This window comes from Strix uralensis, chromosome 6 (assembly GCF_047716275.1).
Source record: "Strix uralensis isolate ZFMK-TIS-50842 chromosome 6, bStrUra1, whole genome shotgun sequence".
Lineage (NCBI taxonomy): Eukaryota > Metazoa > Chordata > Aves > Strigiformes > Strigidae > Strix > Strix uralensis.
Genome location: NC_133977.1, coordinates 23,200,791 through 23,215,808, shown reverse-complemented (window position 1 = coordinate 23,215,808; position 15,018 = coordinate 23,200,791). Strand labels below are relative to the sequence as shown.

Genomic DNA, 15,018 nt, shown 5'->3' with positions numbered 1-15,018 from the left:
TCTGTATGGCAGAAAGGATGGTAAGGGTGCTTGCTACAAAAACAGGTCTAGAGGAGAAAATTCAATGAAAGAAAGGCAATCAATTCTCCCATGATTTTTTTTGTTGAACAATTTTGTATATTTAAGAAAAGGACAGAGAAGGAGGAGTAAGGAAGGAGGCAAATAGCTGTTTAGAAGGGCGTGGACAGTAAACTAATGGTGTGGGTGAAAACGTATTTACAAAGATTCTAATTTTACTTTTTCCCTTGCTCTTTTGACGTATGGCAGCACATTAGTGGGAAATGCTTGCAAGAAGCTGCTTTTCTGGATCAGAATGTTTCATCTCAGTTGTTGGCAGCACATGCCATCAAATCTGAGTATAGAGATATGGCTTCTGTCTACTTTATATTGCCTGCCAGCAGGAGCATTGATGGAGTGAAAGTTTAAAATGACTGTAATTTGTTGCCTCCCAGTTACCAAGAGCATCAGTCTTTTCTGTCTAGCCTTTTCCTTGCACAAAAGCAGTTTTTCAAAAAGGCAATGCACGTATTATTGTGCAAATACTCAAATAATGTAAATTTGACTTATAAATCCGCTTTTAACAACAAAATACAGTCCTGTTCATCATATTTTGATTTTTAGTTACATTTTACAAATGATACTTTATAATCTTTGTTTTTCGCTTCCCTCCCCCCACCCAGACTGCTGTGATTTATTATTAGCATTGCTAATAAAATATGTCCTAAGGTGGGGTGACAACATAAATAATTGCAAGGTAAAAATCTAGTTGTTTCCAGCCTTGTGTTGTTGTGCAGTTTTGCACAGTAGGCGTTTAGAGCCTAAACAAGTATATTCAGTAACTGAGGACTTGTCTTGCTTTTTTCCCCCCTTGCAACTCCCCCCTTCACAGCTGTGCAATGGAGGTTCTGTCACAGAGCTTGTCAAAGGCCTGCTGAAGTGTGGCCAACGGTTGGATGAATCTATAATCTCATACATCTTATGTGGTGCTCTCTTGGTAAGGATGTTCATTGGGCTTGTAACGACAGCAGAGGGTGCAATTTACTCATCTCATACATACATTTTCCATTTATAATGTATGGTAATGTTGACAATATTATGTGGGCTATTATAGCAGCAGGGGTTGTATCAAGCATGTAATCCAGTGGACAGATGTTTCTATAGAGTATGTGCAGATTGTCTTCATTACATTCCCTAATAGTAGGGTAATTGTTTTTAAATAAGGGAGTAAACTTATTTTTGTTACTGCTGGTATATAGGGCCTTCAGCATTTACACAATAACCGGATCATTCATCGTGATGTGAAAGGGAACAACATTCTCCTGACAACAGAAGGTGGAGTCAAGCTCGTTGACTTTGGTAATGACCACTTCCCATTTGTTTTCCTGGTACATGCAGTTTAGTCAAAGGCATCTGTTTACTTTCCCCCGGGAAGGCAGAATGCCATAGCGAGAGACTTTTTCAGAAGGATACGCAGAATTATTTTAAGAAAAAATGGAGAAGGAACCTGATACAGCAAGAATAAAAATTCTAACAAAAAAATCAGTAATAGACTTTTAACTTAAAAGCTTAAACATAATAATTTAATAATTAAAAATAGTTCTGAAGTTGCCATTTTATCTGAAAAGCTCTTTTGCATTTCACAAGGAATGCCAGTTTCAGGGCAGTTGTCCTCCTAATTTAAATTTAGATATTCTATCTTTTGCATATGAAAAGGAAACATTCTTCTCTCTGAAATGGCTTTTGCTAGCCTTAAGCATATTTTTTCCCTCTGAGCAGAAGGTAAAATGGTCCCTTGGGTCCAAAACCCAACATCCATTTAATTTGTGATTATTGCTGTTAGATTTGAGCATCGCCAGTCTGGATACATCATAAGAAACAGGAGAGAGAGAGTAGGTAGATAGAAAGGGTAGGTAGATATATAGGTAGATAGAAAGGGACTTGACAATAGAATTTAACTCAGTTCAGCAATTTTTTTCCCGTTAAACATGCACTTAGGAAAACAAGGCAATGCTGTGGTCCCTCAGATATGTATGCAATGGAATGGACAATTTTATTAAAGGTAGCAGAAACAAATTATTAGTAATATGATTTATTAATGAAACTATATAATGCATAAGGTAATCATTGAGAATAGTGTTGTGTGAATAACAGATGTTTGTTTAGCAGTGCATGAAGGTAAAAAAAACTTCACAAAATGAGAGTAGTGTAAAATGGCATGCCAAAAAATTCTGCAAATATTTTTTTAAAAATCCCAAAATATTAAATTTATGCAGTGGAAAGAAAATTTAATACTGATGTCATGGTATTATAAATTTAACATAAAAATCTGTTGAGGTAAGTTGGGAAACAGGAGACTTCAGTATCTTCTAGGGACAGAAATTCATTATCTTGAATGGTAAAGGCAACAATTAAAATAGTGCTGGGAGAAACATATGGCCTGAAGCAAAACTTGGAGTCCCTGACCTAGTACAAAGGAGGAAGACCCCTTCTCATTTGGGAGAATTTTGACAGTATGGTCTTTGTAACTACTTCTTTCTGGGAAGAGCTGGCTTTTCTACTCAAAGCAAAATGTTTTTATCAGATGTATCAAAGGGCTTAGCTGCAGCAGAAGCTTAGCTTTGAGCTCTGGCTTCCAAAGGCAGATCAGTGTGCTGCAACTCCAAGTGGCAAATTCAAGGAAGCTGAGAATCCCAACCTTTCTGGTGTCCCATGGGTCTCTCTGATTCCACATTTAGGTTTTAGAGATTTTTTTCTACTTCTTAAGTTACAACAGTAACACTAGAAAATTACAACAAATATGACTACCTCAGAAAAAGACATGAGTTAAATCTCTAGTGTTTCCTAACACTCGATGGTTAGGAAATGCCAAGAAATGCCCCCATATCTGTGGACTTCCTGACTAAAGAAGCATCAGGCAGCAAGCTTTCATTAAGCTGCTATTTTTCCCCTCTAGGCCACTGCTGTAGTCATAGAAGGGACTCTGGAAACAAATTAGGACTGTGTCACAGGTGATACTGTTTGCAGAACTGTTTGACTCACTTGTTGCAGAAAGTGGAAGATATAGTGAAAAATGCAAGAAGTTCAGGAAGAGAAGGGACTCGCAGTTCAGACAGTTGAATAGCATCAAATTGGGTACTATTCTTGCTTCTGCTGGTATTTCTGTGACGTTGGCAGGTCACTTGCATCAAACTTTTTAGAAGTGGCCACTCTGTTCCTCTTTTTCCTGATAGGCAGTTTGAAACATCTTGTCCTCTGCAGAAGAGCTATGTATTCTTGAACTGCAGCTGAGATCTATTACAGTTCTACTTGAGGCATGTGGAGTGCCTGAAAACTGAAAGATCTCAGATTAAGTACCCCAAAACAGTGGATTCTTTGGATATTTTTAGGTTAATCCCTGGAACTAATAATCCTTTCCTATTTTGCAGGAATGTTAAGGAGATTTATTGTTTGATGATGAGGGAAGGAAACATGTCAAAAGGAAAATAATAATTTTAAATTTAGAATAGGAACGGAAATACTAAATGAGTAATGAACTCAAGTCAATGAGGATAAAAAAGATATTAAATGACTACCTATTTGGTGAATGCTATCCATTCTGTCCACAGAATGAGACAGAATCTTGAAGAAAAAACAGTTACTTCATATTCAGGGCTGTACATACAGATATTAGGTCACAGAGAAGATTACACAAATATCCTTAATGAGTTTGGGGTTTTTTTTGCCTTTATTGCATGACTTTACAACTTGCTTTTTCAATGAAACACACATTTCTTCCCTCAACTGCTCTTGACAGCATGATATATTTGAATAAATGTTGGTCACGGTGTAAGTCAACCCAAAATGTCTGCAACTTATCATTCATTTATTCTCATGCTTGTTCACTCTCTCACACTGTCTCCCTCTCTCAGCAATTTGATATTCTGCATAGTTTTGGAGTGTCCGTAGATAACAGCTACAAATTAAGCTACCTGAAGAGAGATCAGAGTTAAATGCACAGAGGCTTGCTGTAGGTCCTAGCCATTAACTATTTCACAGCAATACTCAGGAAATCACCAAAGACTTGCAATCACACTGAAAGATGAAAAATAAATAAAATTTAATTTTGGAGCCAGCAATCAAATTATTTAACTTATGAATTATGAGTCCAAATTTCTTATTTATTGGCATCAGGCAATGTGTATTTATGTGTTTCTGCCCATTTTTGTCTCTGGGTAATGCCATAGGAGCAGACCACTGTGGTTTTTGTTTCTAAACAGTGTTACGGTGAAATATGTTTTTAAATCAATATTGGTTTTGTGTCAACTTACTGGAGTGCTCCTGAATTCTACAATTCAATTATATGTTGACCAGAACAAAGAAGAAGATATGCTGTGAAAGTTCATTCTGATTTGTTAATGTTGTTTGATTTTACTCTAGTTCTTTCTTCATTTTTTCAGCTGTGCTTCAGTAGTCCAGCCCCAGTCAGCAAAGCACCGAAGCACAGGCTTTGTTTTAAGCATGTGCTTAACTGCCTAAATACAAGCTGCAGTATGAGCTTGAGCTTCTGTGCTTTTCTCAGTAGGGAATGATTAAAGCAAGTGCATAAATGTTTTGTTGAACAGGAGCCTCTGCAAATACTCTAGTGAACTGCTTTCTTGCCAGCAGTGTTCGGGAACTAAATTTCTGAAACAGAAGTTTTAAAGTCAAGTTGTAATTTGAATAGTTCCTGTTTATACTCATGAAAATAGCAGAAAGAAATATGTGATATTTACATGCCAATTGCATTTTTGAGTTTGAATGAAAGTGCTTCAAACTGAGAGTCATTCACAAAAAATCTCTCAGCAATTCTGAACAAAAACAGCAAGCTGAAATTAATCAAACAAGTAACTTAGTACAAATCCTGCACCTATTTTGGCCAGGCATTCCGCAGCTGTACTCCTAGGCCTGGGATTTGTTTTTCAGATACTTGAAATAAACTGACTGAAATGACAGAATGAATTTGAAGCCAAGTTTTTTGGATCTGTTTTATTGCAGGTGTTTCAGCCCAGCTCACCAGCACACGGCTGCGTAGAAACACCTCAGTGGGAACACCCTTTTGGATGGCACCTGAGGTAGGCAAACATTCCTATCTGGGTTGTCTCCATTCATTGCGACACACACGTTGTTGCCAAACATAATAGGAGAAAAGGGTATCTTTACTTCTCTCCCCTATGGCTGTGTTTCTACTTTATGTCTAGGCCCCTGTTCGTAAAATGAGTGTACCATTAGAATATACAAAATGGATTTCTAATAATCTTTATTATTTTCTTCTCTGTAATGTTTCCATAAAAGTACAGATAATCTGCAAATAATTGAGGGTCTCCTTGAAAACTTTATGACTTTCCAATCAAATACTGTATGTTTTGATGTGCTTGTCTGCAACTCTAAATATAGTCTGGGAGGAGAAGGAAGAATTCCCACATTCCTGTCTTGCTATAGGACCCTGCAAAACCCTGACTCAGCTATGTGTTCTTTAATCATTCATTGGGCACCTACACCCTTAGACACAAGGACTAGCATAGATTAAAAATGGAGAAAAATAACCTACAGGCAGCCTAGCCAAGTATCTTAGACCATATTTTTACATACTAGTCCCCAGATATAGCCCTTTTCCTTCTGTTTCATGAAACTCTAGAAAGTTTTAACACACTGTTGAACAAAAGTCCCTTATGTACTTTCCCTAAATTTGGGGTGAAAGATGTTAATCTTTGCCCTCCCTGCTTTAAGAAACAAAAAATACTTTTGCAAGGTATAGATTATGAAATAAAAAAATAGGAAATGAAAAGGGAGTATCTGTTTATTTGTAAGTTGTTAAACCTTCTTAACAGTAGTAGCCTCATTTCTGTTGAAGGCCATCAGACTTACTTGAATTTTGGGGAATTTGGGGTGGAATTTGCATCTGTTACAAATGTGCACAGGTCTATTTCTGTATGTCAAACAGTTAAAAGTATCGTGGAAACATTTGTGTTAAAATTTTATACTTTTCATACATCTATTTCTGTTGCTAAGGAAGGCTGATTATAGCTGAGCAGAGAAAAGAAGCTGCTGTAACGGATCCAAAATTGATCTTGCACAGTCTCATAAAGAATGGTTGATATTTTACCATCTCCATAACAACCAGTTTACGTCACAAAGGAGACACAAGGTACCTTAGAAACCACTGTGCAAGCATTATTTATGGAATCACCTTGGTTGGAGACATTCTGAAACCCTTATAAAATACTCCTCTAGACAATAATGGACATATTTTGAAATATTTTATTGAATTCAGATTATTAGAAGTTATTTTTAAGGTACTATTTTTCTTGAACAATTGCCATCAAAGGTAGTAATCATACCGAATTTATTTTCACATCCTGGTTGAAAATATTAATTCTTGAGGCAAAAAGCCAAAGAAATAAGCAGAGATTTTGATCTGAAAGATTTTGACCTGAAAATACAACACACGTGTAACCAAGGCGTGTTATGTGCACAGCACATCAAAACAGCAACAGACGTAGCTTTGAATGCTTCCTGTTTTGAAAAGATTTGTCAAAATAACCAACCCAGTCCCATAAGCATAGTAATTCATATCACATTTACATGCCTGTGAGCCACGCTGATCAGGCTTCATAGATGTACCAGTCTGCAAAACAGCTGTAAGATGCTCAGATACCCGTTATGCTGTTGTTGAAATGGCTTTTAAATGACAAGTTGTGTAACACTCGTGCTCAAGTCACTACAGTTGCTTTCTTTGTGTTCATATGAATGACATATTTCAACCGACGTGTGGGGTGCAGTTTATCTTACTTCTGGGGAGATCTTTCTGGTATTTTTAAAATGTGCAGCCAAGTTTTTATGTGAAAGATGAAAGATTAGGACTGCAATAAGCTGAAAAACTCTGCGTGGGTAACAGCTTATTAGGAACTGTGTTTTCTACATGAGATTGTTGTGGGATCAGTAAAAACTAGAAAAGCACTTAACAGTTGCAAAAATCTTGCTGCCTAAAGGTTTTGACATAGGATAGAATCTATGTCAAACCCCAAAATACCATAAAATAACTGGACAGGAAGGAAATGTTACTGATCAGAGAAATAGAAAACATGAAGACTAGGAATATTTTATTTTTTTTAAATTGGACTTTTATTATCTGTGTGTGAAACATAGGAGCCTCAGCATAAGGCAGTCATGGGACCTTGTCTTATCTAAGGGTGAGAAAGATGGATTTAATCTGAAGGGTGAGTGGAGCTGAAAAAGCTTGCCTTGGAGGGAGAGGCTACGGGAGTGTTTCAGAGAAATGGACCTTGTGAAATGAAGCTGACAGGGAATATTTTCCAGGGTAAACCCCAGGAAAATAAAACCTGGAGAAGAATGATGCAGGATTATTCAAGCTGACAGTTAGGAATAACTGGTGATAAGCAGGAGACAAATATGCTGGAAACTAGAATCAGTAGATCAGCCAGGATCAGGAACAGCCTGTATAATGAGGAAAACCAGTGTCTTTTAAGATGAAGTTTGCAAAATGTATCAATGGGATTATATGGCATGGTACTTGCAATAGCAAAAGTTCATAGGAAAATAGTGACTGAGGGTGGCGTGAGGTGTTCTCTTCAGCTCAGTGTTCCTACTGGCAGCACGAAAAGCAGCAGCTTAACTGTTTTGAGTGACTTGAACATCTTAGAGGGCTTTTTTTCCCTTGATGACTGTGAGGCTTGTTTGGCAGCAACAGGACAAATCTTTTTGATTTGTCCTTGAGCATTTGTTGTGAGTAGAGCATGTGATTAACAAAAATTTTGCTGAAAAATGAAAATAGAGGGAAAAACTAGGCTGTGTGGAAGCAACAGAGGAACTTGGCAAGGATGAGTCAGTTTGAGAGCAGCTTTAAAGTAGACTCACTGAAAATCAGTCCCTGCTGTTTAACCTAATTAGGATTGTCTCACAGTTACAAACATAGACATGCAGAAACTGGAACGCTGAATACAGGCATGCCAAAAAAAAGATAAATAAGGCAGAGTAGTTTAAGTATGGTGAATGTTTAAAGCTGCCTGTTGCCAAACAAGTTACCTAAAATGTGCTTCTATTATGATGAAATAAATTGTGTTAAATGCTAGCAGGAGGAATCAGATTTGCAACTTTTGAACTTGGCTGCCTTCACATTTCTAGTTCCAAACCTTTACTTGTCTTGTTTTCAACCTCTAGTGCAGAACTGAACAAAATCTAGTTCAAATAGAATTGCAATTTTCATTTTTGCTGAATATAATTATGTTATCATGATTTAGCTGGAAACCTGACTCCGGAAACAAGCTCAGCTAGAATCTGTACATGTTTTCTTTGGCCCAAATCTAGATTTAAGAACAGAAATAGAAAAAGGTACTTGAAGTCAGAAAGAACTGGAGAGATACTGAAGGTAATTTAACACCACAGGGAGTATGCTCTTATATTTTACTGATAACTGCTAAAAAATTACAATGGTGCATGCATACTTATGTTTTAAAAGGAACATAATTAAAACAGTTGATCCTTTGAAGAACTATGTGTTGAAATGTGGCACATGACAGTAGGAAAGGCTAAAATATTGGTAAAGGTAATGAGTTCTGTAACAATGAGTTAACCAGAGGTAAAATCTTGACTCTGGTTTGCTATTGATTTCAGAAGAAATTCACGTGTCACAGGATTATTTAAAGCTCTGTCAACTCTGTATTTTGGATATTTGTTACCATCCTGCCAAGATGAAGTAATGATCGGTAAGACTGCCCCAGAGACAACAGACTCTTTTCCTTCCCCCTGCTGAATCAAGGCATACTTCCTGGGATAAAAGTCAATACATCTGAGCATCAGAACAAATTTCAGAAGTGTTAGAAAAATAGGTGACTAGTTTAAATTGTCTTTCTTTTTCCAATGTTCCTTTGTATTTTTTTAAATCTGATCATATGTGTGTGCAGTAAATCTAATCCAGAAATGATGAGTAGTATTTCCATTGTTTCAGTATGAAGCTGTGTCTTTGCATAATCTAAAGAAAAATCAACCAAACTGGTAAAAAAAGCACCCCAAAAAGTCATTTGCATTAATGTAGTGGAAAAATAAAGGGAAAAATCAAATTTTTCAAAGACTCACATCACCTTTTCCACTGAAGTCAGTATTTATTACAGTAAGGGCTGTATTCAAGGCCTTAGAATTTGGTCCAAAAGAAAAATCTTCCTTTTGGTAGATTAGGGCTGATTTGTCTTATTTACCTCTCTATTGTTAGAGACATGAAAATTTACAAAAAAATCCTTTTAATAGTAAATACATGTGTGGTTAAATACGCAGTTGGAAAAGCAGCATAGAAAAGATAACCCCATCACTAACCTGGGATTATGTTTTTAATTAACTCTAAACAAGTACAGTGACGCATTCCCCTGAAACTTTTGAATATATTCTCGTTTTATCACACTTCAACCTAGCTTATTTGCCAGCCCTTTGCTTACATCAGAGGACTCAAGGTCAGCATCCTGTTAATAGCTCTATGTCTCTTCACTTTAATTCCTTATTAGCTACAATTAGCTCTTTTGATATGCACATTTTTGCTACACTTTAAAATGCCAACTAAGTATTGAATTTTGTAAATGCTAATTTATAATGAACTATAGGAATCCACTGCTTAGTATAAATAGGATGTAGATTTCAAGAATGTATATACACTTATTTTTCTCCCTGAAAGCCATTTAAAAACAGTTGCACAGTGAAACAGTATGCATATTTTGTGATAAAGAAGCATAAGGAAATATGTACCTTTTGAAAATATTTCCTTATAACATCTTCCATGAAGATGTAATAGCTATTCTCTTATAGCTAATGATAAAACAGATTACTGAATTAGCTCTTACTGAAGCTGTGGGGTATTTTTTACCTCATGAATTACAGTAAATGAGATAAGATGGAAAACATAATTTTCAAAAAATAACTGATTGTCCTTAGGAAGAAACTTCACAGATGCAATTTCCAGAATTTGTGTTTATTTGGCATCATGATTAATTAATAGTGAAATACTTGAAAATCCCACACATGTAGTGGATAAAAATAATAAATGCGATAAATAAATGGTAAAGATAAAGAATGGTAGCATTAAATCATTCATAATGTAGATTTTTGTTACACTGTGATTTGAACAACTGCTTGTTGTTTAACATTACTATATTTATGATAGTATATTAAGCCTAGGGTGTAAAGGAATTGCCCACTTGGCATACATTTTGAAATGACGTCCCTGCTTTCAGGAGGTTAAAGTAGTGGGACACTGTGGTGTGTTAGAAATTATTTTTAGGGAGTATTTACTCTTGAAATGCAGCACTGAGTTTGAGTGCGGTCCTGTGGTACATGTGGTAAAAAGGCATGGCCATGCCAGAGAGGAACTGCTACAGTGTAAGTGTGGGAAGACAGGGCAGGGAAGAGTGGGAACCATTGCTCTAAATAGATAGGACAAGACTGGAAGAACTGAGGGTCATAGAAGTGAAATGACTTACTTAAGGGCTTACAGCAGGTCAGTGGCAGAATGTAGAAAAGAATTAGGTCTTTAAATGGCTGCATATGACTAAAATGCCTGTGACTCTGAGATGCCACCTTCTGAGAATCAACTGGCATGATTTAAAGAAAGTTATCTTTTTGGGAACATAGATCTTTAGGAATTGAATAAAGAAATAAAAAAATAGCAGTTTCTGCACTGCTTATTTTTTCTCCCCACTTCCTTGATTTTCTGTGGTTCTCAAACCCAAGCTTTAATAAGCTGCAGTAGTAAGGAGTTACGCTGAAGTTGCTTGAAGTCCAGAAAGAAAGCAGTGGAATTCAGAAAGCTGAAATGGAATACAGAGGTCTCTTTAAAGGAGATGGCACATAAGAGAGGCAGAGCGCACAGCAGGACAGCACCAGTGAGCTCCCCCTGCAGAGCAGGGCCTGGCAGAATGTATCACCTCCTCCTTTGCCTCCATGGGCTGGCATAGCGGGAGGGGGTTGAAAAGGACGTGGCAGCTGGAGGGAACCTTGGGGAACCTTGCGAGTAACCTTGATAACATGGCCATAATCTTGTGAAGGGATGTGGGGGAATATGGAACCAATTTCAATCACAAATTTGCTCTTTTTTTAATTATGTAAATGTGCTTGAGGGGAGGGAGAGAGGGAAAGAGAGGTGAGGGAGGGATAGAGATAGATAGGTATCACTTTGGTCTGGATAATTTAGTGTCCCCAGTGCTGCTAAATGCTATCATGAAAGACGTTTTTTCTTTATCAGTGTATAGGAATTAGAACTTAATATTTCCTATGTAGATAAATTAATTGGGTTATATAGTGTCAGGTGGAGCACAGAAGTTCAGCTGGTTTCTTTCATTTGACTTGCATAGCCAGCAATTTTGTTCTCCTTGCAGCAAGGGTAACAATTTTGTGCCACATTCATTTTACATACGCAGTGCTTCTCAGCATTGTGCTCGCACACCTCATAAGCTGCTTAGTTAGTTACGTCAGCTAAGTACAGCACCGCCTTTCTTCAGGGGCATCAACCTTTTTAACGCCAGACTCCTTTCTGCAGGTGGGTCTCCAGCTCTAATTGTGTAGTAGTCGTCTCCAGGTTGCACATCTGTACTGCTATTATTGGTATTGTGTATGCTTGCAGCTATACTTTATATGTGCACTGTATATACTGAGGCAAAATGAAAGTAAGTTCTTTCACTTCCAGTAATTCTGGGTAAACTTAAAAGGATTTGATGTATTTTGTTTCAGCTAACCATATGTATAGCTTCCTCTCTGCCCACAAGTCAGTATGACCACTGTACAAATAGCAGCTGGTTCTATGTATTACCTGTTTTCCTTCTTTTAAATCCACCTGTGATCTACTTAAGGGCTTGCTGAAGTTCAAAGAGACCTTTGCATTGATTTCAGAACAAAAATAATTATATCCTTGAATTTAAAGTTGTCTTCTCAGGGTGTGAATCATCTTGTGTATCTCTGTGAAGTTTTGTGTTTCTGTAGAAGTGATGTATCACTCGTTGGCTTCTCTAAATTCCCTCCAGTTAGTGTCACTGATTTGCTCATGTGCCATCTTTGCCAGTCCAGTGAATTCCACCCCCCACCTCACCCTGCCCCAGTGCGACCCTCAGCACGATTAGTGTTGGCAACTGCCATCACATTGTCTGTTTCTCTGTGTGGTGTTTAGGTGCTTTCCATCCTACCACAGTATAGCTGGGCCTGAAATCATGATGAAATTACAACTAATACAAAAGGTGACAGCCTGTCTCCTTGGAAACCTGGGCCACTGTATGCACGTAACCAGTCCATGCCGAAGTGAAAGACTTGGCGCTTATTCCCATTGTGTTTACTGGCAAATCTCAAGATTAACTGCATCACCCCCTGAAGCATTGGCATGAACGTAGTGTTTGCAGCAAAGCAAGCTACCTCTTCTTTTTTGCTTGTACAAGCAGGGGAGGATTTTGCTGGATATAAAATAGGTACAGATGTGATGATGTCTTTGCACAAGGTAGAGAAAGGAAGTAGCATTTTCTTCAGTTTCAGATCATTTCTTCTGGGCTCTGTCTTCATGCCTCACTGGGCAGAGCAGGCATCAGCAGTGCTGAGAGGCACGCTCAGCTCCAGAACTCTGACCGCAAAGGACAGATGTTTCAAAAAAATGAGTATCTCTGAGTTCCAATAGGGACAGGGACATAATAAAAGATAAGTCAATGGCATTTTTCCTTTTTGTATTTGGCTTTTAGAGATTTTTGCTCTGCAGGGAGTTGCAATAGCTTTCAAGGCAAAACAGGACTGGGGCATTCCCAAGGACTTAGCTTGTAAACTATGACTGAAAGAACTCTTTCTTCTTCAGATTTCAAGGTCGAGTGTTGTTTGCTAGCTGGCATATAAATAAAACTGCCAATGTGCACCTTCATCAAGGAAAAAGCTGTAAAATATGATTCTTGCTTTAAAAATTAAAATTAGTGGCATTTGTGTTTCTCTAAGTGGTGCATAAGTTGGTAAGATTCTAATAAATCCTACAGAAAATGAAAACTTGTTTCAAACCAAAGTGATCATTAAAGTCATATAAATGCTGCATACTCAGTGTCAGAAGAGCAGTTCATTTTGTATGTTTTCTGTGAGGCTGATCTCACTGTAGTCAAGATAACTGTCTAAAACATACTGGGTTGCATGGTCCACTGGCTGAATTTTTGTAAACAAAGAGAATGCAGATTAAGGGGAATATTTTTCTAAAAGAATCACTACAGGCTCTTGATATTAGAATGGAGGACAATCTGATAGTGTTTAATTCCCCGTGGTTAGAATGCCAGTATTTTGCCATGTTATTTTACTGCCATGAACCATATTTACTGGAGCGGTTAGCTGTGGAGCAGGAGACTTACAAAGATGCATTATACATTCCTTTCTCTTTGGTAGGTGATACACTGTGAAGCTGAGAAAAGCTCAAAGACTTTCTTTTTTAAAACAGCAGTTGCAGTATACTCTCTTTTCCCCATCCATTATGAGTGCAAAGCCCTCTGATGCTCATATTATTTTAGTGTATCCTGTTAAACTTTCTAAGACTGAGATACATAGCAAGTTTTGCTATTGGCCTGTAGTTAGGAGCAGTTGTGATGTGCTTATAGAGGCAAAAGTGGTGGTGTCTTTGAATGTGGAAGACCAGCTCTGTATGTGGCACTGCTGACAAAGTCCAGTGTGACCTTGAGCAGGTCTTTCTTTTCCTTCCCTTGAAAATGAAAATATATTCCTCTGCATCTGAAAGTTTGAGAACAAATATACAAGTATTTGCAAAGGACTCAGCACACTGATGAGAACCAGGCAACTTCTGAGGTAGTCACTTCCAGGAGATGGACTCTAGCAGCTTTTTAATCAAGCAGATAAATATTTCTCATGTGTTAAAAAAGGAAAGAGAACACAGTGCATTTAATTAGTCACATATGGATAAGCCACTTGCAACTTCTGAGTCATGGCCTGGGAAGCTGACTTGCATGGGTGGTGGGGTTTTTTTTGAGGAAGTGTCCTTGAGTGTACAGATTATTTGGGAAACTGTATAAAGAAACAAAAATAATCAAGAAATTCAAGCTTCCCTTTCTGTCTCTGACCAAAACTGCAATGAAGGAAACTCAACACCAGGTATGGGCTCTTTAGAATGTATTATTTAAGTATCTCTGATGGATCTTCACACTGAATTTCTGACAAGTTTTTACATCAAATTTGATTTCTTTCCTTCTCTCTAAGGCATGTGTTGTGGTTTAACAGCAGTCAGCAACTAAGCACCTCACAGCCGTTCGCTCGCTCCTCCCCCCTCCCAGTGGGATGGGGAGGCGAATCAGAAAAAAATGAAAGTAAAATTTGTGGGTTAAGAACAATTTAATAAATAAATTAAATAACAATAATAAAATATAATAATAATAATACTAGTAATGAAAAGGAATATAATAAAAAAGAGAGAAATAAAACCAAAAAAAGACAAGTCATGCACAATGCAATTGCTCACCATCTGCTGACCAATGCCCATGCAATGATCCACCCTAGCCAATTCCCCCCCCAGTTCATATACTGAGCATGATGTTCTGTGATATAGAATATCCCCTTGGCTAGTTCAGGTCAGCTGTCCTAGCCATGCTCCCTTCCAGCTTCTTGTGCACCTGCTTGCTGGCAGAGCATGGGAAATTGAAAAATCCTTAACTTAGGATAAGCGCTACTTAGCAACAACTAAAACATCAGTGTGTTATCAGCATTATTTGCACACTACACAGCACTGTACCAGCTACTAGGGACAAAATTAACTCTATCCCAGCCAAAACCAGGACAGCATGGTATAAGGAAATGAAATTATCTTATAGGTCTCTGAAATAAGGGTGGTGGTTTAAAGTGCTCTGCTTGAGTTGCATAGAATCTATCTACTGCACAGTAAAACTCATCTTTTTCAAGAGCTAGAGGGATCTCTGGGATGAGATCAAGGCTATAATGAACTCTTTGAAGAACTAAGAAATATTTCAGAGCTTTCACTTAAGACATTCT

General features: G+C 37.6%; 1 protein-coding gene across 1 annotated transcript in view; it reads left to right on the top strand.

Moving 5' to 3' along the window:
- The window catches only part of MYO3B (myosin IIIB), a 214,168-nt gene that overhangs the window by 35,888 nt on the left and 163,262 nt on the right, over positions 1-15,018 (top strand). Inside the window, 3 exon segments of the mRNA XM_074873256.1 lie at positions 890-994; positions 1,257-1,356; positions 5,014-5,090. Of these exon segments, the coding sequence (XP_074729357.1) occupies positions 890-994; positions 1,257-1,356; positions 5,014-5,090 (282 nt within the window).